This window comes from Bos indicus, chromosome 25 (assembly GCF_029378745.1).
Source record: "Bos indicus isolate NIAB-ARS_2022 breed Sahiwal x Tharparkar chromosome 25, NIAB-ARS_B.indTharparkar_mat_pri_1.0, whole genome shotgun sequence".
In the NCBI taxonomy this organism is placed as follows: Eukaryota; Metazoa; Chordata; class Mammalia; order Artiodactyla; family Bovidae; genus Bos; species Bos indicus.
In genome coordinates this window covers 11,733,079-11,754,580 of record NC_091784.1, presented here as the reverse complement: position 1 = coordinate 11,754,580, position 21,502 = coordinate 11,733,079, and the positions used below count along the sequence as shown (strand labels likewise).

Genomic DNA, 21,502 nt, shown 5'->3' with positions numbered 1-21,502 from the left:
GGACTTTTGTCGGCAAAGTAACGTGTCTGCTTTTTAATATGCTGTCTAGGTTTATCATAACTTTTCTTCCAGGAAGCAAGTGTCTTTTAATTTCATGGCTGCGGTCACCATCTGCACTCATTTTGGAGCCCAAGAAAATAAAGTCTGTCACCGTTTCCATTGTTTCCCCATCTATTTGCCATGAAGCGATGGGACTGGATGCCATGATCTTCATTTTTTGAATGCTGAGTTTTACGCCAGCTTTTTCAGTCTCCTCTTTCACTTTCATCAAGAGACTCTTCAGTTCTTCTTCGCTTTCTGCCATAAGGGTGGTGTCATCTGCATATCTGAGGTTATTGATATCTCTCCCAGCAACTTATTCCAGCTTGTGCTTCATCCAGCCTGGCATTTCACACGATGTACTCTGCATAGAAATTAAATAAGCAGGGTGACAATACACAGCTTTGACATACTCCTTTCCCAATTTGGAATCAGTCCATTGTTCGTTCCATGTCCAGTTCTAACTGTTGCTTCTTGACCTGCATACAGATTTCTCAGGAGGCAGGTAAGGCGGTCTGGTATTCCCATCTCTTGAAGAATTTTCCACAGTTTGTTGTGATCCACACAGTCAAAGGCTTTGGTGTAGTCAATAAAACAGAAGTAGATGTTTTTCTGGAACTCTCGTGCTTTTTCTATGATCCAATGGATGTTGGCAATTTGATCTCTGGTTCCTCTGCCTTTTCTAAATCCAGTCTGAACATCTGGAAGTTCTTGGTTCACGTACTGTTGGAGCCTGACTTGGAGAATTTTGAGCATTACTTTGCTAGCGTGTGAGATGAGTGCAATTGTGCAGTAGTTTGAGGGGGGAATAAATAAGGAGTTTCGGATTAACAGATACACACTACTATATATAAAGTAGATAAACAACAAGGTCATACTGTATAGCATAGGGAACTATATTCAATATCTTATGACCTATAATGGAAAAAAGAATACACATATAACTGAATCATTTTGGTATACATCTGAAACTAGTACATCATCATTAATCAATTATACTTCAATTTATTTAAAAAGAAAAATGAATTCCCCACTGCAGGTAAAGCTTCAGGGAAACAGGAATGAACTACTGGTAATGAGGAGTGGTCCAGAGACTGGAAAGCAAGGTATAGGAAACACCAAAAGCTACAAGAATATCAAAGCACCTTCCTGACCCCTGGGAACCTAAGCTAAGGTGGAAAAGGGTGGAGAGGAGTGGAAGGGGGTGGGGTGTAGCGCAGGTGATGAGGAAAGTAACAACACTCACATTCATCACTCACTTTTTTTTTTTAATATTTATTTATTTGGCTACGTGGCATCTTAGTTTCAGCATGCAGGACCCCAGTAGATCCCAACTAACACAGGCTTAGTTGCTCTGCAGAATGTGGGATCTCACTTCCCTGACCAGGGAGAGAACCCACATCCCCTGCACTGCAAGTTGGATTCTTAACCACTGGACCACCAGGCAAGCAAGCCGCCATCACTCACTTTCATTTCCATCCTCTGATGAGGGAATTAAGAGTCAGAGAAGTTCATGGACTTCCCTGGTGGCACAGTAGATAAGAAAGGTCCGGGAAGATCCCACATGCCTCGGAGCAACTGAGCCCGCATGTGCTCCAGAGCCCTCATGCTGCAACTCGTGAGCCCACCAGCCACAGCGAGTGAGCCCCTGCGCCACAACCTCTGAGGCCTGAGCAGCTTAGAGCCCGCAAGCCGCAACTACCAAAGCCCCTGTGCCTACAGCCTGCGCTCCACAAGAAGAGAAGCCACTGCAATGAGAAGCTCGCGCACCGCAACCAGAGAACAGCCCTCGCTCTCCATGACTAGAAAAAGCCCGGCTGCAGCAATGAAGCCAAAAAATAAAATAAAATAAAAAGGAACCAATAAAGAGTCAGAGATCAACAACCTGCCCAGGTTCTTCAAGTAGGGAGCTAAATGCAGGACGGCTTGAGTTCACATCACTTTCCACTGCAACATGACCCCTGCCTAACCCAGTGTCAGGGGCACAGATTTTTCCAGCAGTGTTCTAGCACAGGGGGCAGCAAACAACAGCCCCCGAGCCAATCCGAACCACTGCGGTTCTTCTAAATAAAGTTTTATTGGAACACAGCCACGTCCTTTCACTTACATATCGCCCGTACTGCTTTTGTACAACAGCGATGCGTAGCTGGGATGGAGACCAGATGGCCCGCAAAGCACAAAATACTTACTATCTGGCCCTTTACAGAAAACGTTTACCAGCTCCGTCCCAGAACATCAAAAATGGAATTTCCTATCTTTTCCTGCACTAGGAGAAAGGTTAAATAACTGCAGCATGTCAATTTAGCGGAACGTTACGCATTTCTAAAGAATTGTGAGGAGAAGGAACACAGGAAAATGTTATAATAAATGGAAACACTAATTCAAGTGTAGACTCAATGAATCGGGTAAAATGCCTGTGCTCTGAACATAGTCAGGCCTTCCCTGGTGGCTCAGATGGTAAATAATCTGCCTGCAATGCACAGACAGAAGTTACCTAAACAGTTAATACCCTAGAAAGGTAAATATATTTATAGGTCTATTATGTTTTCATAATAATCTTTGGTATTTTAGAGTTTTGCTTAATTTTTTTAAGGAGAAGGAGGAAAGGGCAGATTCCAAAATATGCCGACACGGGTAAGGAGAAACGAGATACTGAGGACAAGTTTCCCACCTCGTGCAAAGCCGGTGAAGGGTGGCAGGGGCAGGGAGGGGAAGTCTCCGAGATAGACAGATGGACGAGCTGAAGTCAGGGAGGGGAAGGGTCCTGCCTACCCCTGGGGGCCTCAGCTGCTTCTCCCACACCCCTCCCCACCTCTGCAAAAGGAATTCTGACCCGTCCAGCAGCTCAGGAGCCTCTCCCTTCCTCGGGGCTCTGCTGAAACAGAACCTTCCCACAAGGTCTTCCTTGAGCACCCCGCTCCCAACTGCAAGAGCCCTCCCGCTTCAGTTCATCCTCCAAGCAGAGGACAGGTGGGACAGATGCCACCCTTGGGCTCTGGACTGGGCACAGGACCCAGGCCTGGGCAGCTAGGGCCGTGGTGACCGGTCAGTTCCAGGATGGCTGCACGGCAAGCCAGACAGCTATGAGTGAGCCCCAGGATTTCTGCTGGAGCGATTGGGAAAGATCTGCCCTGCTCGGGTGTTGCTACAAGGTAGGATATGACCCAAGAGCTGCTGGTGGCCCTCTTGCCTCCAAGGTGCGGAGGTTGCCTGAGGGTAAAGCCAACAGAGATGAAGGTAGTAGCCAGCCAGACAGAAAGGTAGTCCTGATGACTCTCTAAGCGCCAGCTGAGCCTGAAGGCACCTACGCTAGACCTTCCCAGCACAAGATGCTTTAAACTCCCATTGAGGACTCCCCTGCGGTCCAGTGGTTAAGAATCCACCTGCCAGTGCAGAGGACAGGGGTTTGATCCCTGGTCCAGGAAGACTCCACATCCCACAGGGCAACTAAAATGTGCCCCAACTACTGAAGCCCACCAACCGCGATTACTGGGCCCGCGCACACAACTAGAGTAGCCCCCGCTGGCCACAACTATAGAAAGCCCGGGCACAGCAACAAAGACCCAGTACAGCCAAAAATGATTAAATACACAGAGTTATATACAGTTAAAAATAAATAAATTCCCAGTCTCCGGAATCCGCTTCCGCCACATGCAATTAAAGAGTCCTGGTTAACACATACATTACTCTAACACTTTGGGTACATTCATTCAAGTCCCTTCAACAAATACTGACCTTTTGCTATGTGACAAAGATGCGCCAAACCGTCACTCAATAAAAGCCTGAGGAACGCTGAACCCTGAATTTCCGGCCGGATTCTGCTGCCACTAGCGCCTCACTCTCATTGGGAGCATTTTAAACAAGTTGCAATGGCTTTGGCAGAAAGAGAAATCAAGAACCATCAATACTTTCACGTTAAGGCTACTTTAGGGAAATTATCCTCAAGACATCATTAAAAGAAAGGAAGACTACCTTGGACAAAAGTGTTCACTGCATCATTATTTATAATGGGGGGAGGACTTCCTTGGCGGTCCAGTGGTAAAGAATTTGCCTTCCAGTGCAGGGGGCACGGTTCAGTCCCTGGTCAGGGAATCAAGACCCCACGTGCCATGGAGCAGCTAAGCCCACACGCCACAGCCAGAGAAGCCCGCATGCCGCAGTGAGTGAAGCCTGTGCGCCGCAAAGACGACCCAGCGCAGCCAGAAAAAGGGAAAAGAAAAAATAGAGGGGGTGGATAAGCTTCCGCAAGTCAGTGGTTTAAAAATTATGTCACATGCATAATGATGGATTACTGATGGATTGTGAAGTCCACAAAAGTGATCGATATGAAGACCACATAGCAATATGATAAAGTTTTATTCAGAAATGTTAAGGGTAAAAGCAAAATGCGAATTTATGTGATAGTGCTAAAATTACTTCAGCTTATGTCAGTGTTTCTCAAGCTTTTTCTCCTTCCCTCCTAGGATCCTTCCTAGACATTATCTTCTTCATCACTCCCGCCATGAAATCTCAATACCGCTAATCTGTACATCATGCAGATCTGTGCCTTAGACACAAGAGCAGATGTTTCACCTCCACAGGGGTGATATCACCCGCTGAAAACTCACAGTTGATGTGCAGGCAGCACGGGAGCTGCTTTATCTGGGATTTTGCGGTGCTGAAGAAGACTCCTGAGAGTTCCTTGGACTGCAAGGAGATCCAACCAGTCAATCCTCAAGGAAATCAACCCTGCATGTTCACAAGAAGGACTGATGCTGAAGCTACAATACTTTGGCCACCTGATGCGAAGAGCCAACTCACTGGAAAACTCCTGATGCTGGGAAAGACAGAAGGCAAAAGGAAAAGAGGGTGGCAGAGGATGAGATGGCTGGATGGCATCACCAACTCAGTGGTGAATCTGAGCAAACTCCCAGACACGGCGAAGGACAAAGGAGCCCAGCATGCTGCAGTCCATGGGGTTGCCAAGAGTCAGACGTGACTTAGCGATGGAACGACGACGACGACGGTGACAAATGTTCACACTGCCAGAATTTACAGGATTCAGTTTCAAAATGCAAGCCCTCTGAGCATTTGACTTCCTGTTGGTCACCCAGGCACAGCCATGCAACAGGGAAGTGGGAGTGGAGATCCATGGAACCGAGCCCAGTGTCACTTGCTGACAAGGGAGGCCGTCAGATGTCTGCTGACAGCAGGACACCTTCTTCTCACAGCCCGCTGTAACAGACCAGCCCAGGGCCCTCATCTGGGGTGGCGGAGCTCTGCGTGTGGCATCATCGCCTTTTCTGCCCTGAATGGAAACCACAGTTGCTCTCTTTGCCAGTCACTCATTTCAGCTCATTCTTTGTTTTTAAACCACTTTTTTTAATTGAAGTATAGGCAATTTACAATGTTCTGTTAGTTTCAGGTATATAACAAAGTGATTCAGATATATAATGTATATAACCATCTGAGCCACCAGGGAAACTCATATATTATATGTATTTTATATATATTATATACATATATATACACACACACATTCTTTTTCATATTCTTTTCCATTATAGGCTCATTACAGTTGATTAAAAGATACTGAATATAGTTCCCTGTGCTATATAGGAGGTCCTTATTGTTAACTATTTTATGTATAGTAGTGTCTAGCTGTTAATCCTAAACTCCTAATTTGTCTCCCCCCAACCCTGCCATCAGCCGATCCTGTACTCCAAATACAATGCTGGAGATGAGGTAGTCAATGCCAGAGAGAAAATTATGACAATCATGAAAAAAATCATGAAAATCTGAGAGAAAATCTTCAACACTCCAGAAAGATAAGAAAAAGCTGCCAGAATGCACCTAAACATCAGGCAAGACGCCGCAGTAAACTACCCACTAAGCCCCCAAACTCTGGTGTTTCGACCCTTTAGAGCTTGTCTGTTTCACTCATTATTTGACCTCTCTGGGTCTGGCTTTCCCCAGACCTTGAAGCCAGGATTTCAGGGTCTTTCTACTGTAAGAAGGATTCATGACAGAATAATTATTGATTGAAATGAGTACCAAGGAGCTTCAAACATAAAGTCTTACCAAAGACAGTGCCTGAGAACCAGAATAATGACTTTCTGCCCCTCCAAGTTCTACTTTTCCCAGGAAGAGCAAAAGCGTTATCTGAACATCAGAATGCCTTAGCTGACAGAGGCTGGTGATCAAGCATTCCCACCTACCGGATTCTTTAATGAGAAACAAGCAACTCATGACACTATTGTGCTAAGACAACCACCCACATCCAGCAGGTAGCCATCATCCTGGCCACTTGTCTCCTCTACACACATACGTGAATCCATAAACACTGTTTACATGCACGTCTTAATGTAATCAAGGTGTATATCTTAGGTGTAACTCTGCACCCTGCTTCTTTTTAGAGAACACTCACGGTAAGATACAGTCACGCTGATGTGTATAGATCTGTGCTATCCCTTTTAACATCTCTGAGGTTTCCCACCATGTGACCATACCACATACACATGTTCACTCCCCTATCAGTGGTCATCTTAGTTGTTTCTGGCCCCGCGATGCCCATTTATCTTGTGCGTGCATTACCTAACCATTCCACCTCCTGGTTATTTGCACTTAATGTATTGGGCCTTGTAGCCATCTGACCTCTGCCTCTACTGGAACACTTTCAACTGCAAAACACAGCAAACTCTAATTGCCAATTTACAGGCTATGTGAGAGACTGAGAATGAACCACACCAAAAGGATGCCGTCAGCAAAATCCCACGAAAGTCAAGTGTTTCCTTCAATAAAAATGTCAGGGGGGCAAAAAGGGAGAGAGAGATGAAAGGGGAATCCATAGTTTAAAAACAGACTTTGTGCTTCAAAGGATACCATCAAGAATGTGAAAAAACAACCTACAGATGGGAGAAAAAAAAATTGTAAAGATATAATAAGGGACTTGTAGCCAGAAATTATATAGAATTCTTACAGCTCAGCAATAAAGAAAAACCCAGTTTAAAAAAAGAAAAATGGACAAAGAATCTGAACAGACTTTTCTCCAGAGAAAACACACAAATGGCCAACAAGCTCAGTATCCATACTCTTCAGTCAATTCAGCCACTCAGTCATGTCCGACTCTTTGTGACCCCATGGACTACAGCACACCAGGCTTCCCTGTCCATCACCAACTCCCGGAGCCTACTCAAACTCACGTCCATCCAACCATTTCATCCTCTATCGTCCCCTTCTCCTGCCTTCGATCTTTCCCAGCATCAGGGTCTTTTCTAATGAGTTGGTTCTTCCCATCAGGTGGCCAAAGTATTGGAGCTTCAGCATCAGTCCTTCCAATGAATATTCAGGACTGATTTCCTTTAGGATTGACTGGTTGGATCTCATCAGGGAAATGCAAATCAAAACCACAGAGAGATACCAGTTCACACTCACTAGAATGGCTATTATCAAAAAGAGCACTGGTGAGGCCATGAAGAAACCAGAACCTTCTTACAGTGCTGGATGAATGGAAAATGGTGCAGCTACTTTGGAAAACAGTCTGACAGTTTTTCAGATGAACTCAACAAGACTTCCCCAGTGGCTCAGTGGATAAGAATCTGCCTGCCAATGGACATCTAGGTTGCTTCCATGTCCTCGGCAGACGAATGGATAAGAAAGCTGTGGTACGTATACACAATGGAATATTACTCAGCTATTAAAAAGAATGCATTTGAATCAGTTTTAATGAGGTGGAGGAACTGGAGCCTATTATATAGAGCAAAGTAAGTCAGAAAGAAAAACACCAGCATATAATATACTGTATGAATACAGTATATTAACACATATATATGGAATTTAGAAAGATGGTAACAATGACCCTATATGTGAGACAGCAAAAGAGACACAGATGTAAAGAACAGACTGTTGGACTCTGTGGGAGAAGGCGAGGGTGGGATGATTTGAGAAAATAGCATTGAAACATGTATATTAACATATGTGAAATAGATTGCCAGTCCAGGTTCAATGCATGAGACAGGGTGCTCAGGGCTGGTGCACTGGGATTACCCTGAGGGATGGAATGGAGAGGGGGGTGGGAGGGAGGTTCAGGATGGGGAACACATGTACACCCATGGCTGATTTCTGTATGGCAAAAACCACCACAATATTGTAAAGTAATTAGCCTCCAATTAAAATAAAAAGAAAAAACAACAACAACAAAAAAAAGAATCTGCCTGCCAATGCAGGGGACACGGGTTTGATCTCCAGTCTAGGGAGATTCCACATGCCTTGGAACAGTTAAGCCCGTGAGCCACAACCTCTGAGCCCACGTGCCTAGAGCCTGTGCTCTGCAACAAGCCACCAAAACAAGAAGCCTGCACACAACGAAGAGTAGCCCCCATTAGCTGCAACTAGAGGAAAAGCCCACATGAAGCAACAAAGCCCCAGCACAATTAATTAATTGCTTTAAAAAATGCACTCAGCAATTCTATTCTTAGATATCTACCCAAGAGACATGAAAACATACTATCCACACAAAAACTTACATGTGAATGTTCACAGCAGCATTATTCATAATACCCCAAAAGTGGAAGCAAGTCAATGTCCATCAAATGATGAATGGACAAACAACATATGGAACACCCACACAACAGAATATTATTTAGTCACTAAAAGGAATGAAGTACAGATACATGCTACAACATGATGAAGCTTCAAAATATGACACTCAGTGAAAAGAGCCAGACACAAAAGGCCACCTATTGTATGATTTGATTTATACAAAATATCCAGAACAGGCAAATCCATTGAGAGAAAAAGTAGATCAGTGGTTGCTTGGGGCTGAGGAAATGGAAAATGAAGAACAGCTGTTAATCAGTATGAAGTTTCTTTTTGGAGTAATGAAAATGTTCTAAAATTTATTATGATGATGTTTGCACAATTCTGTGAATATGACAAAAATTTAAAGAAACAAAAAGAGAGAGATCTAAAAAAAAAAGTAAAAGACAAACCAATCTTCATTGTTTAAACCTTATTTAGACCCTGAGATTTTAGACCATAGGGAATTCTCTAGTAGTCCGGTAGCTAGGACTCAGCATTCCACTGCACGGGCGGGTTCAATCCCTGGTCAGGGATCTAAGTTCCTGCAAGTAGCGCTGCTTGGCCCCCTCTTCCAAAAAAAATACTATAAAATAAAATTATAAGACAATCATGGCAATTTGAACATTGAATATCTAATATTAATGAATCACCGCTTATTTCTCAGAGGTATGATAATGGAATTGTGTTTTTTAAAAAGGATCCCTATAGCTTAGAGATACATATTTTAGAAAAACTTACAGATGAAATGATACAGTATCTTGGACTTGCTTCAGAATAAACTGGGGAGGAAGGCAGGTAGTAGATAGGTATATGGGTGAAATGGTCATGAGGTAGTAACGGTTCATTAGACTATTCTTACCACTTTTTCTTTTGCCTTGAAATTTTCTTAAATTAAAAAAAAAAGAACAGAAGACAGGAAACAGTTCCATGCCACATTTTTTTATGTCCCAATTAATCCCATAGGTGAAAAACACTTTGGACTTTCCCTTCCAATCATCAGCAACAACTTTTTCTGCCTCAGTTACAATCTTTCCAAAAGAAGACTTTCATCCTTAATGCTGTTTCCTAAAAAAAAAATCATGTGTTAGTTTCATTCTATAATTTGTTTAATCTTAAACCTAATGGGGTTTTTCAACTGAATTTTAAATTTTCTTTAGTTTTGATACTAAGTTGCTCCTTGAAAGTTACATTGGTCTGCTTCCCTTGGCTTGTCAATTTCACTGGCTCTCACAATGTAGGCAGCAGAGAGAATGGTACAGGATTGACAGTCTAAGGTGGAGGCACCATGCTCACATAAAAAGGAAGAGATTTCCAGGGCTACTTAGCCCCAGCCCTTGTCCCAGAAGGGAAGCCAGAAAACAACCCGAACTGAACCCCACAGGGTCCTTACAGAAACAATAATAGCAGCTCTGAGCTCCTTACCATGTGAGAAGCACAGTACCAATCACTTTACCTGAGTAATGTTATTTAGTCACTGCAACAAGCCTAAGAGTCAGGTGCTATTATTTATCCTCATTTTGCCGAGACTTCCAGAATGTTCAAGCACCTTGCTCTAAATCATATGGCTTTCTGTGGCAAACCTGGGATTTGAACCCAAGCTGTCTGCCCCCAGGGTCTGCACTTATCCCAGGCTACATTACCTCCTGGATGAACTCATCACATCTTTGTTGTGGTATCACTAAAGTTCAAGGACCAGAAACCCTTAAGTAGACCAAAAATCATCTGACAACAGAAGCTGGACTACCTCCCAGGAAAATGCCCCTCCCAAGCTCCCGCAACAGCATCATCAATTTCACAAACTTTATTCATGAATAGCAAAACAAAAGGCACCTAAGTTGTTGGAAATGATCCACAGAGTTAACTTAAAAGTTAAAGATGAAAAGAGACACGGGGCCTTCACTTTGCCCCGCCTCAACTTCCAGAAAAGCCTGGGTCCAAGGTCAGGGCCAGCAGCGCTGGTTGCAAGGATTCTGTAGAGGCAATTCCACAGTGAGGGGAAAACAGGCAGAAGGAGGGTAGGCGGGTCCTCCTAAGTAAATCCAGATCCCAGTCAGGGTAGCTGGGAGGCTTCCCTGAGTCACTCCCGTCTCCACATACTACACCCAGGGATGACTTAGCACCAAAACACATCAGATCTCCTGAGTGGAAAGGGCTGAGAACACCCGTCCAAGCCTAGGGACTAAACTTCAGAAATGCTGAGGACAGGCTGTACACACACCCCTCCCAGCCTCCCACCAAAACCACCCAGCACTCCAGTGGAAGGGAGAGGAGTGGATGGGAAGGGCAGAGACCCCCAGATGGGCTCAACACTGGACAGCAGGGGAAGCACTGCAGGGCAGGTCAAGTGAGACCTCAAAAGAGCAGGAGAAGAAATGGAAGGAGCTGAAGAATGAAAAAATAACCAAAATGCAAGAAGCAAGGATCAGAGAGGGAAAATGAGAAACCCAACAACTGGGGACTGGGACAGCAAAGAACTGGGGGGAGACGGGAGGAGGGAACCGCAGGGTCGGGGAAGACAAAGAGGCTGGAGAACTCAGAGTCCTCTGGGAACCGACAGCCGGGGGAACGCGGGGCACAGGGGTCAGCAAACTAAGAATGACCAGCAACAGAATGGTCAGCAACATCTTTGCCCCTGCGGAGACTGGAGTGACTGGGGACAGAGGCCTCGGGAGTGGCTGGGGAGCAGGGGGACCCAGGAGTGCAATTGAGACTCAGAGGGTCGAGGAGTTAGGAGGGACTGAGACACAGGAGGTCTGAGAACTGGGGGTCTGGTAACTGCACAAGGGGGTCGGAGGATGGGCAGGGACTGAGGGATCCGGGGGACAGGTGTCCAGCAGCAGGCTGTGTAAGTGATGGACAGGGGTCAAGGGACTAGGAATGCCTGGACCCGGCACTCCAGAAAAGTGCAGTGACCAGGGGCCAGGACCTGGGCGTACAGGGGTCCGGAAACTGGGAGCGACGGGACGGGGTCCGCGAGCAAGCGGGACGCAGGGACTCTGGGGCTGGAGTGTGTAGCTGGAGCGGCGAGAGCCGGAGCGGCCGGGGCGGGTGACAGCGGCCAGGCCGCCACTCACCGCTCATGGTGCTGCTCCCCGGGCCGGTGCTTGCCGCGCCGCCACCACTGCCGCCACTGCCGCTGCCGCGCTCCAGACAGGCCGGGAGACGGCGCGCTCCGCCCCGCCTGCCGCCCCGCCCCGGAAGTGGAGCGCAGCCGCCGCGGCCCCGCCCTCCGACCCGGAAGGTAAACTTGGGCACCCGCGCGAGGTGGCCAGACTGAGGCGCGGCTTGCTGTGCCGAGAGGCTGCAGGACTCCCGGGGCACACCGGGAGTAAACACACCGGCTGGGACGCCTCGTGCGTGGTTCGCTAGTCCCCGGGTGCGGTGGAGACCGACTGGGACGCCTCCCCGCCAGCCTGAGTTCACACCCCTGTGGGGGAGCCAGGCGGGAACGTGGCTACGAGAGCCCTAGGAGCGGAAAGGGGAAATTAAAAAAGAGGAATGGGCCAAAGCTTGGGGACAAGGGAGACGGGAAGTCCCGGGGGACCTCTCTATGCAGATGACTTTAGAGTCCTGGATGGTAAGAGGAAGGTGGCCCGGGAAGATCTGCAAGAAGGGTGTTCCGGAAGGAACCTCCTGCCTGGATGGGTTGCCTGGAGCCAAAGGGTGAGCAAGAAAAGGGTTTTGAGAGAGGAGATGGAAGATGTGGGTCATAGGGGTTGGGCTTTTCTGCCTCACTCTAAGGAGGTGAAAGTGAAAGCCGCTCAGTCGTGTCTGACTCTTTGGGAGCCCATGGACTTTAGCGCCAGGCTCCTCTGTCCATGGGGATTATCCACGGAAGAATACTGGAGTGGGTAACTGTTCCCTTCTCCAGGAGATCTTCCCAACCCAGGGATCAAACCCAGCGCTCCCGCAATGCAGGCGAATTCTTTACCGTCTGAGCCACCAGGGAAGGGAGGTAGGGAGTGGGAAATCATTACAGGAGTTTAAGCAGAGGACTTGGACTGCAAGGAAATCCAACCAGTCCATCTTAAAGGAAATCAGTCCTGAATATTCATTGGAAGGACTGATGTTGAACCTGAAACTCCAATATTTCGGCCACCTGATGTGAAAAACTGACTCATTGGAAAAGACCCTGATGCTGGGAAAGATTGAAGGCAGGAGGAGAAGGGAATGACAGAGGATGAGATGGTTGGATGGCATCACCGACGCGATGGACATGAGTTTGAGTAGGCTTCTCGAGTTGGGGATGGACAGGGAGGCCTGGGGTGCTGCAGTCCACAGGGTCACAAAGAGTCAGACAGGTCTGAGTGATTGAACTGAACTGAACTGAAGCAGAGGACACAATCTTAAGGAGATTTTAAGATGATTCCTCTTCCTGGGTTGAGAATGAACTGTAGTGAGTGGGTCAGGGTGGAAGAGAGGGCTGCTGGTTAGAGGGGCACTGCAGTTGTTCAGCAAGAAGTGTGGTGCCTGAGGCTAGGGTGGTAGCAGTGGCTTGAATGTGGATGGGTAGTGTTTGAAAAGTTGTTACTGCCCCGTTTTACAGATAAGAGAAAGAGGGCTCAGAAAGGGTGAAAAAGCATTTTCCCAACTCCTTTGTCCCAAGAAAAAGAAAGTGAAAGTGTTAATCGCTTAGTCCTGTCGGACTCTTTGCGATCCAGTGGACTGTAGCCCTCCAAACATTTTACACCACAACCCAGCACACAAATGCATACATTTAAGAAGCTATTTAACAAAATTCTGCAGGGAATGTATTCTCTTCGTTTGTTTTTTTTTTCCCAGTGTTGCCTGAGAACGATTGATCCACTCCCAAGACTTGATCCACAAAACACTGAACTGAGGCCCCATGGGGAAATAGGGCCCCCTGTGTGTGACCTACAGCCCCGTGTGACCTACAACCCCGTGGTCTTCTGCTATTACCTTGCTTCTCTACACATCTTCTCTGGCCCCTGGGAATTTACCTTGTGGATTCAGCAGAGGTTGAGAGATCTTTAGAAGGATGCTCTCTCTGCAGCACTGTTTATAATAGAAAGTGGAAAGCACCAAAGCCAGGTTAGAGAATAGCTAAGTAAATCATGGCCCACTTCACAGTTTTGAAAATGCTAATTATAAAGGTAATGGAAACACAAGGAAAGGCCACAGATAATACAGTAATTTTAAAAAGCCGCATGCAAAATGGTCTGTACGCTATGATTACAACTGTGTCAAAATACAGTCATGTGTAGGGACTGCGATAGAATGTAGAAATTCTTGTGTTGGGGAATTCTTGAAAATTCTTTGGCTGTTAAGGTGGGTTTTTTTCCCATGTTCAAAATTGTGCTTTACAGTTGTTGCTAATTTGTTACTCTAGGTAAAGCCTCAATGTGCCTGAATGCCTTCTCTTCCCCCCAGGAAGTCTAGGTTAGGTCTGTCTGCCTCTGTAACTTTGCTGAGACACCACATTCCTGATTCACGGAGTTGTCAGGAAGTGATGCACCTTCTTACAGGGCCCTGAACTTTGTCTTCTTGGCACTTGAGACGGGATATGTTATTGAACACGTACGTGTACTTCACATCCTCCACCACCAGCTACTCCCTTTAAGTACGGTAATTCCTTCCTCCTGAGACTTAGCCCGGTAGTGGAGAACCAAGAATCAAAAGCCTAAGGTCAATAGCATTTCTGGGCTTTGGGAAAAATCTAAACTCATTGAGGGGAATGGAGCAGTAAGGAGAGAAGGAAGAAGGGCTGTGAGAAGCTAGGAGGAATATTCCCAGGCCATATAACAAAGAGTGTCTGCCTGCGCTCAGAGAAACTAGACCTCAAAGCACTAATAAAAACCACGATTGCGATGGAACTAACACAAAGTACTTATCATGAACCAGAAACTTATCATGGGAAAAAAATAAATAATAAATGTACGTGTGTGTATATTTTCATTTACTCTTCAAAACAATGTTATAAGTAGATACTGTCATGATCCCCATTTTACAGATGGGGAGACTGAAACAGGGAGTGGTTAACTGTCTCAGTCACTCAGTGTCTGTAACTTCCTAGTAACAGAGTCACGATTCAAACTCAAAGAGCCAGTGTCTTCACCACTATGTTGTACCATCTATGGCCCTCAAGGCCCTGGAATGGAGCCATGATGGGCCCCAGGTAGGTAGAAATGTCTCACCAAGTTTCTCCGTATCCCAAACCCAACACAAAAGCCACAAAGCCCCAAGACCTCGAGGTTCTCTGATGTAGTGCTAATGGGCATTATCTTAAGAAGGATCAAAGTCAACAGACACCAGAGGGCATTGCCTGTTTCCATAACACCCCAGGATCTTTGCACAACCCAAGGAAGGCAACCCTCTCCCAATAATGGGTAACCCAATGAGATGAGAAACTCAGAAATGGAATTAAATTGATGTGAGAAGAAGAAAAAGGGATAGATCAGGAAGTCTGGGTTTCACTTTGGCTCTTCATTTACCGTCTATGTGACCCTTGCTCCGACTCCCTTTCTGTCATCATGTGTAACAAGGAGATAGTAATGGTCCACCTACCTTGTGATTTGTTGTGTACATTAAATGCCTTAGTACAGGTAAAGCACTTGGAACAACCCTGGCACATTAGAAAGGCTAAATAAATGCTATCTGTCATTATTACTTCCTGCGTTAACTACAAAAATGATGCTGAGTACACCTTTATCACAGTTTGCAGCTACATGTTCATTTATACGATTATAATAATGCCTGTATGACTCCATGAAGCTGAAAGCTCCCAAAGTCAGGAACCAGTCATGCGCTGCACACCGAAGCAGGGTGGTGACTCCAGGCTTCTCCTATATACAGAGAGTACATTGGATCACCTTGCTTTCTTTTAACAATAAAGAGAGAAATCCAGTCTATCCTGAAATGTACGTGCACATGTGTAGGAGAGAAGCTGCCTAACCATAGAAATATGTGACTGTGGGATCTACACATTGCGGTGCTTTTTTTGTTTTTTTCAGTGAGTCAATTTAATCATGAAACCAAGGAAGTTTCCAGAGTTAAGCTCCCAACAATAAGGTAGAAAAACATAGCTAACATAAAGATTTTCCAGAATTAGAGGATGGAAAGCCATATCATCCGCTGATAAGTACAATCATCTTAAAGAGATCTGAGACACCATCCTTCCCTTAGGACAAAGATTTTCCAAATAACTCTATACCATTAACATGGTTAATTATCTGGTATAAATTGACTTCTCCATCCCCGTGACACTGGAGGCAGCGAGCAGACTGCTGCAGTACTCATTTGTTTTCGTGGTGACAAGAATGGTCGCGCCTTCCTCCATGGCTGGGAGGGGGAAGAAATGGTCAGAATCGACCTTCGGTTTGCTCCTGACACAGTCTTCGCACGTACATTCTTCTACTGTGTACCCCAGGCCTCTCGAAAGAAGAGGTTCAGCCACGATGGTGCTGTTATTGCTAACATCCAGGTCTGCGTTAGCATTCTTCTGGAGAACCGCTCCTGATTGCACAAAAACAGAACCGTTATCCTAAACCTTTCAGGCTGCTTGGTTGTGCCACACTTAGCAGCATGCATCAGGGATCAAAGCTACAGGAGACAAAAGTCTTTCCCCAAAAAAGCAGGCCTTACACCCCAGGTCATGAGCTGAAAGACCATGGGCCATGTTGGGTTCAAAGACATGCTCACTTTAGGGCACACAGTATTTTTAAAGTGTTTGCTTATCTGTTTTATTATGTTGGCCCACGTTTGAAAATCAAGAGATTTTACATACAAATCTAGACAACTGGTCTCTCTTTTTTGTGGCCACACCTCATGGCTTGGGGGTGCTTCCCAGGTGGTTTAGCGGTAAATAATCCGCCTGCACTGCAGGAGACACAGAGACACAGTTTCAATCCCTGGGTCAGGAAGATCCACTGGAAGAGGAAATGGCAACCCACTCCAGTATTCTTGCCTGGAGAATCCCACCAACAGAGGAGCCTGGTGGGCTACAGTCCATAGGGTCACAAAGTCCAAAGGGTCGCAGAATTTCCCCCACCAGGGATCAAAGTCGTACCCCCTGCAGTGGAAGTGCAGAGTCTTAACCAGAGGACCACCCTGGAAGTCCCTCTTTTACTTTATTTTTTTTTAAAGACAACAAAATGTGGCCAGTGGGAACTGACATTCCTACAAGAAAACACTTGGGAGTCAAGAGCCTTTGTCTCCTTCAAGCTGGGCACGCGCTCCCCTATCACCGAACCTCCAGTGACCCACTACATTCATTTCTGACCCACTTGGCCCTTGGATGCATTAAGATACCGACCCTTTTTACAATTGTGAAATGACAGATCGGCGTGTGTTACAGCATACCAGAATGAGTCTTGGGTGACACTTTACAATTCAAAGTAAAGATGTTTCTCTTACAAAGCATTGGGCAGATTACTTTTTTTTTTTTAATGAATCTTTCATAATCCCATAAAGGAGTCTCTGTTGTGTCCCCATTACACGCCTGTGCAGGCATGTTTTAATACTTTCCCAACATTACATGGTATACCTCCATCTTCCAAAATGTCACACTTAAAGTCACTCCCCACCTGTCTCTCAGGCCCCAGGCAAAAAAAGAGAAATGAGTAAATGATATGGAACAGTCATCTTCCTCTCCTTTCTGCACTAGAAAGCAGATGAAATGTTGCCTTATAGACTATGCACGGAAAATACACACATAAAGAAACAGAGCAATGACTGAAAGCAGTCTAGAAATTAGATCATGGGCAAAGGTGCTGAAAGATTTTTCTTTTAAGAAACTCTTCAGCAGAACATTCACTTCCCTGGGACTGATTCCCTACTGCTTAATAAAGACCTTTGAGATGATTGCTTAAATAATCCAGGAGCAATTGGTATTCATTTCTAGCTTTTTTTCAGCAGTAGACTGTTCATCTGAGCAAACAACACTTGTATTTGTATAAAAATACGGCCACCAATCTTGTCAAATACATTTTTTTCATATAGTACCAGACCTGGCTAGCTATTTCTGATAGTGTGATGTTTAATCAACGTGCTGACTTTGGTCAAAGAGATGGATGTTTCCCAAAGAGGCCTCAGTACTTCAAAAGAGTAAATACCAGAGGAAGAATGTTGAGGAAGGCTGACATGGTACGATATCAACAAAGAAGGTGTAAACATCGGAAAGGAAGCTCCCTTCTCCCAAGTTCATTTAACCCAACTGTCATGTAACATACTCAAAAGGGCACTTACCGGATGAGATACACAACATGAAAGAAGAAAAGGAATTGAAATTCACAATAGCCACCTCTTGGAAAGAGATTTCAAAGATCAACCATCAAACCAACCTGTGTTTTTAAGTTTGTCCTTTAATGGTTCGGAGCTCATCTTCCTTAGCAAGAACATCAATACGAAAACTGTCAAGGAAACTATCAAGCTCAGGCCCAAACAGGTCCAGAGAAATGTATTTGTTCCTTTCACTGAATCAAAAGAACGTCAGAGAGAGAATGAACTTGATAACATAATATTCACATCAGGTAAAGGTTATTTGCCATCCAGTTCCCCTAATTCCTCAGCTTTGACTTTTAAATTCTAAGTTAATACTTAATTAGGAGAGATGATAAAAATCTATGTTGCGAAGATTGCAGAATAAAATAGAGTTGAGTTCTGAAAAAGTATCCATTCCTGTTGGCATTTAAATGATTGCCTTATTTTCTTTCTCTTTTTGATTCAGAAAATCTCACCACCTTCCCCATAATGTTTCTTCTTTGAATAAATAGTCAACTCCAGTAATCTTGGGCTTCCCTGGGGGCTCAGACGGTAAAGAATCCGCCTGCAACGTGGGAGACCTGGGCTGGGGAGATTCCCATGGAGGAAGGCATGGCAACCCACTCCAGTATTCTTGCCTGGAGAATCCCCATGGATAGAGGAGCCTGGTGGGTTACAGTCCATAGTGTCACAAAGGGTCGGACACAGCAAGGACACACACACACAGACACACACACACACACACACACACACAGCAAATACTTCACACCAGTGAGTAATCATTCAAACAGGATTACTTACTTGTGTTACAATAATGCTGACATATTACAGGAGGGGTATTAGGGCATCGAAGTTGACACGATATGCAAGAATTCAGCAATCTGTCAAAATATTCATTTGGGGAGCACCGCTGAGCCATCTGGAACTGGATCACAAAAAGAAACAAGGAAACCGCAGAAAGAACAGCATGGAAGGACAAGTAAACTCTTGTTGAGAATTCCCCAGCAAATGTAGTGACAACAGCCAGAATGTCGAGGGAAAAAACAGAACTTCACATTGAAGATTTGGTTCTTAAGGGGGCTGACTCTTTGTACTGTGGCTAAGGATTTGAATACCAACACTAATTCCAGTTTCTAAGTTTGAGGCTTGAGTTAAGTAAGAGAGGGGGTATATGCAGCAAGAGCAAACCATACTTGAAACAGAAACTGCTTATTTATAGAGGAAATTTCCCAGGCAGGTGACAATTGTGGCATTGTCAACAAGCCTGAGGCACCAAGCAGAAGGTTCAGTAACCATTTCTGGAGCATCTGTTCTCTGAGCTGTGCTGTGTGATGGGCCCCAAGGAGAGAGATAAGACAAGGTCTGAGCCACTGAAGAACTTAAAATCTAACAGAGGAGACAGTGTGCATGCGTGTTTAGTCACTCAGTGTCAAACTCTTTGCGATCCTTTGGACTGGAGCCCACCAGGCTCCTCTGTCCATAGGATTTTTCAGGCAAGAATACTGGAGTGGGTTGCCATTTCTTAGAGGAGATAGAAATGCACTCAAATAACCACAAAGTATAGTGGGAAGAGAGAATGTGAGAGGGGGAGACTTCCCTGGTGATCCCGTGATTAAGACTCCATGTGCCCAATGCCGGGGGCCCGGGTTCGATCTCTGTTCAGGGAACTAGATCCCACCTGCTGCAACCGAGCATTCACTTGCTGCAACTAAAGATTCTGCTGAAACTAAGACCGTGAAGCCAAAGGAACAATTTGATGAAGCCAAATGAACAATTTTTTTTTTTTAAGAAAAAAGGAGTATGAAGCACGACTACCAAGTTTTAAACCTAGGAAGAATCCCAGAATTCCGACAAATAGAGACTTCTAGGGTAAAAGAGGCAACTTCTATTTTTACTTCTAGGGTAAAATAGGTTAAAAAAAAAAAGAGGTAGGTAAAAGAGGGCTAGAGGAAGACATATTTGGGACATAATAATAATATATGACTATTAATATAATGCTTTTGAACTGTGGTGCCGGAGAAGACTCTCGAGAGTTCCTTGGACAGCATGGAAATCAAACCAGTCAATCCTGAAAGAAATCAACACTGAATATTCATTGGAAGGACTGATGCTGAAGCCGAAGCTCCAGTACTTTGGCCATCTGATGTGAAGAGTCAACTCACTGGAAAAGACCCTGATGCTGGGAAAGACTGAGGGCAGGAGAAGAAAGGGGTGGCAAAAGATGAGATGGTTGGATAGTATCACTGACTCAATGGAGATAAATTTGAGCAAACTCTGGGAGTCGGACATGACTTAGTGACTGAACTACAACAATAAACTAACATAATATTATAACATATGTCTATGTTATGCCTATATTCCACTGTTGAACGTCTATCCAATGTCTATGTTCCACTGTTGAAAACTTTGAAAAAACAGTTGGGCATATAGCAAAATTACCCATAGTCATAGCATACAGAAACAGTCACCGTTAATATTGGGGTGTATAAAGCAGAATTTGCAAACAGGCCCACCAGTGTGTTCTTTGTCTGTTTTCACTTTCTATTGGAGTATAGTTGATTTATGATGTTGTATTATACAAAGTGATTCAGTTATACATATTCTCATACCTATTCTTTTTCATACTCTTTTCCCATATGGGTTATGACAGAGTCGAGTCCCCCATGCTATTGCCAATGTGTTCTGTTTAGCCAATTCGTGATATAGATCTTTCTGGAAGGATTTCTGTAGGTGGCCAGATTGATTGATTGATTCATGTAGCACATTCTTCTTTTTACATAAATGGAATTGCATGTGTTTGCATTTAACCATACTGAGAGATACCCATATGGAAATGTCCCAAAAACTCAATCAGAAATACAGGACTCAAGTAAACTGCAAGGACCCGAAAAATCTCAGATTAAGGGCAGTGCCTATCTCTAGAGGGCAGAAAGGGGGCAAAAGAGGCTTCACCTATATTGGTCACATTTTATTAAGCTGAATGGTAGACAAATTGACAGTTTCTGTGTTATTCTTTTGTTTTATTTTGGTTATTCTTTACACTTTTTGATATGAAAACAATGATAAAATAAAATGCAAGAATTAAAAAGAACACACTTTTTTTTTTTTTTTTTTTTAATGAAGGCTTGAGCCTAGAGGAAAGTTTGAACTTAGATTGATCAAATCTCACATTCCTCCAGAGGTGAGGTCAACGGGTGTGACAGCCTGGGTGGGACAACCAAGAGCTGAAAGGGCTGGCCCAGCAGGTCCTACGCCTTCAGACTCCTGCCAAACGGTGACCCTGGGAGACAGGAAAGGACACAGGAAAAGCATGATTAGAGATAGGCCAGGACAAAGGTTATCTCTCCTATCAGCTGAGCAAGGAGAGTTTCAGAGAAGGATAGGAAATGGGATCAAATTCCGTGGAAAAGTCAGAGTTGATGCAGTAGGGAAGGGGTCACTGGTGGCCTTTGAGTCGATCAGTCAGTATATTGAGGGTACTTAAGGAGCAGAGAGAAAGAGGAAGTGGCTAAACTAGGCCATGCTGGGGAAGTCTGGTGGAAAGCACTGCTGTTTCTGACAGATGTACTGGCTCAGGTGCCTGAAGTACTATGCAGAAAGATGTTCACTGCAGCATCATTTGTAGTCACACGAGCCTGTCCGTCATGAGGAACCTCACAGTAGAATACTATGCAACCATGCAAAG

The 21,502-nt window shown here is 44.9% G+C and overlaps 2 protein-coding genes across 5 annotated transcripts in view; both read right to left on the bottom strand.

Annotated features, from left to right (window-relative positions):
* The window catches only part of SNX29 (sorting nexin 29), a 596,714-nt gene extending 584,933 nt beyond the window's left edge, over positions 1-11,781 (bottom strand). For 3 of the 4 annotated variants that reach the window (XR_011564017.1, XR_011564016.1, XM_019987972.2), the window contains exon 1: positions 11,673-11,781. Coding sequence is in view for 1 of the 4 variants with exons in the window: in XM_019987972.2 (XP_019843531.2) it covers positions 11,673-11,679 (7 nt within the window). In the remaining 3 variants the exon portion in view is untranslated. Of the gene's footprint in view, positions 1-4,646; positions 7,988-11,672 lie in introns of those variants that run through there. The other variant, XM_070779679.1, reaches the window with a different exon arrangement.
* Positions 11,782-12,717: 936 nt separating this feature from the next.
* TNFRSF17 (TNF receptor superfamily member 17) lies at positions 12,718-18,939 on the bottom strand. Its single transcript, XM_019987273.2, has 3 exons — positions 18,619-18,939; positions 17,898-18,029; positions 12,718-16,071 (listed from the first exon to the last, which is right to left on the bottom strand). The coding sequence occupies exons 1-3, from the start codon at positions 18,734-18,736 to the stop codon at positions 15,785-15,787; spliced, it is 537 nt and encodes a 178-aa protein (XP_019842832.1). The 5' UTR covers positions 18,737-18,939; the 3' UTR covers positions 12,718-15,784.
* Between the last annotated feature and the right edge of the window lie 2,563 nt (positions 18,940-21,502).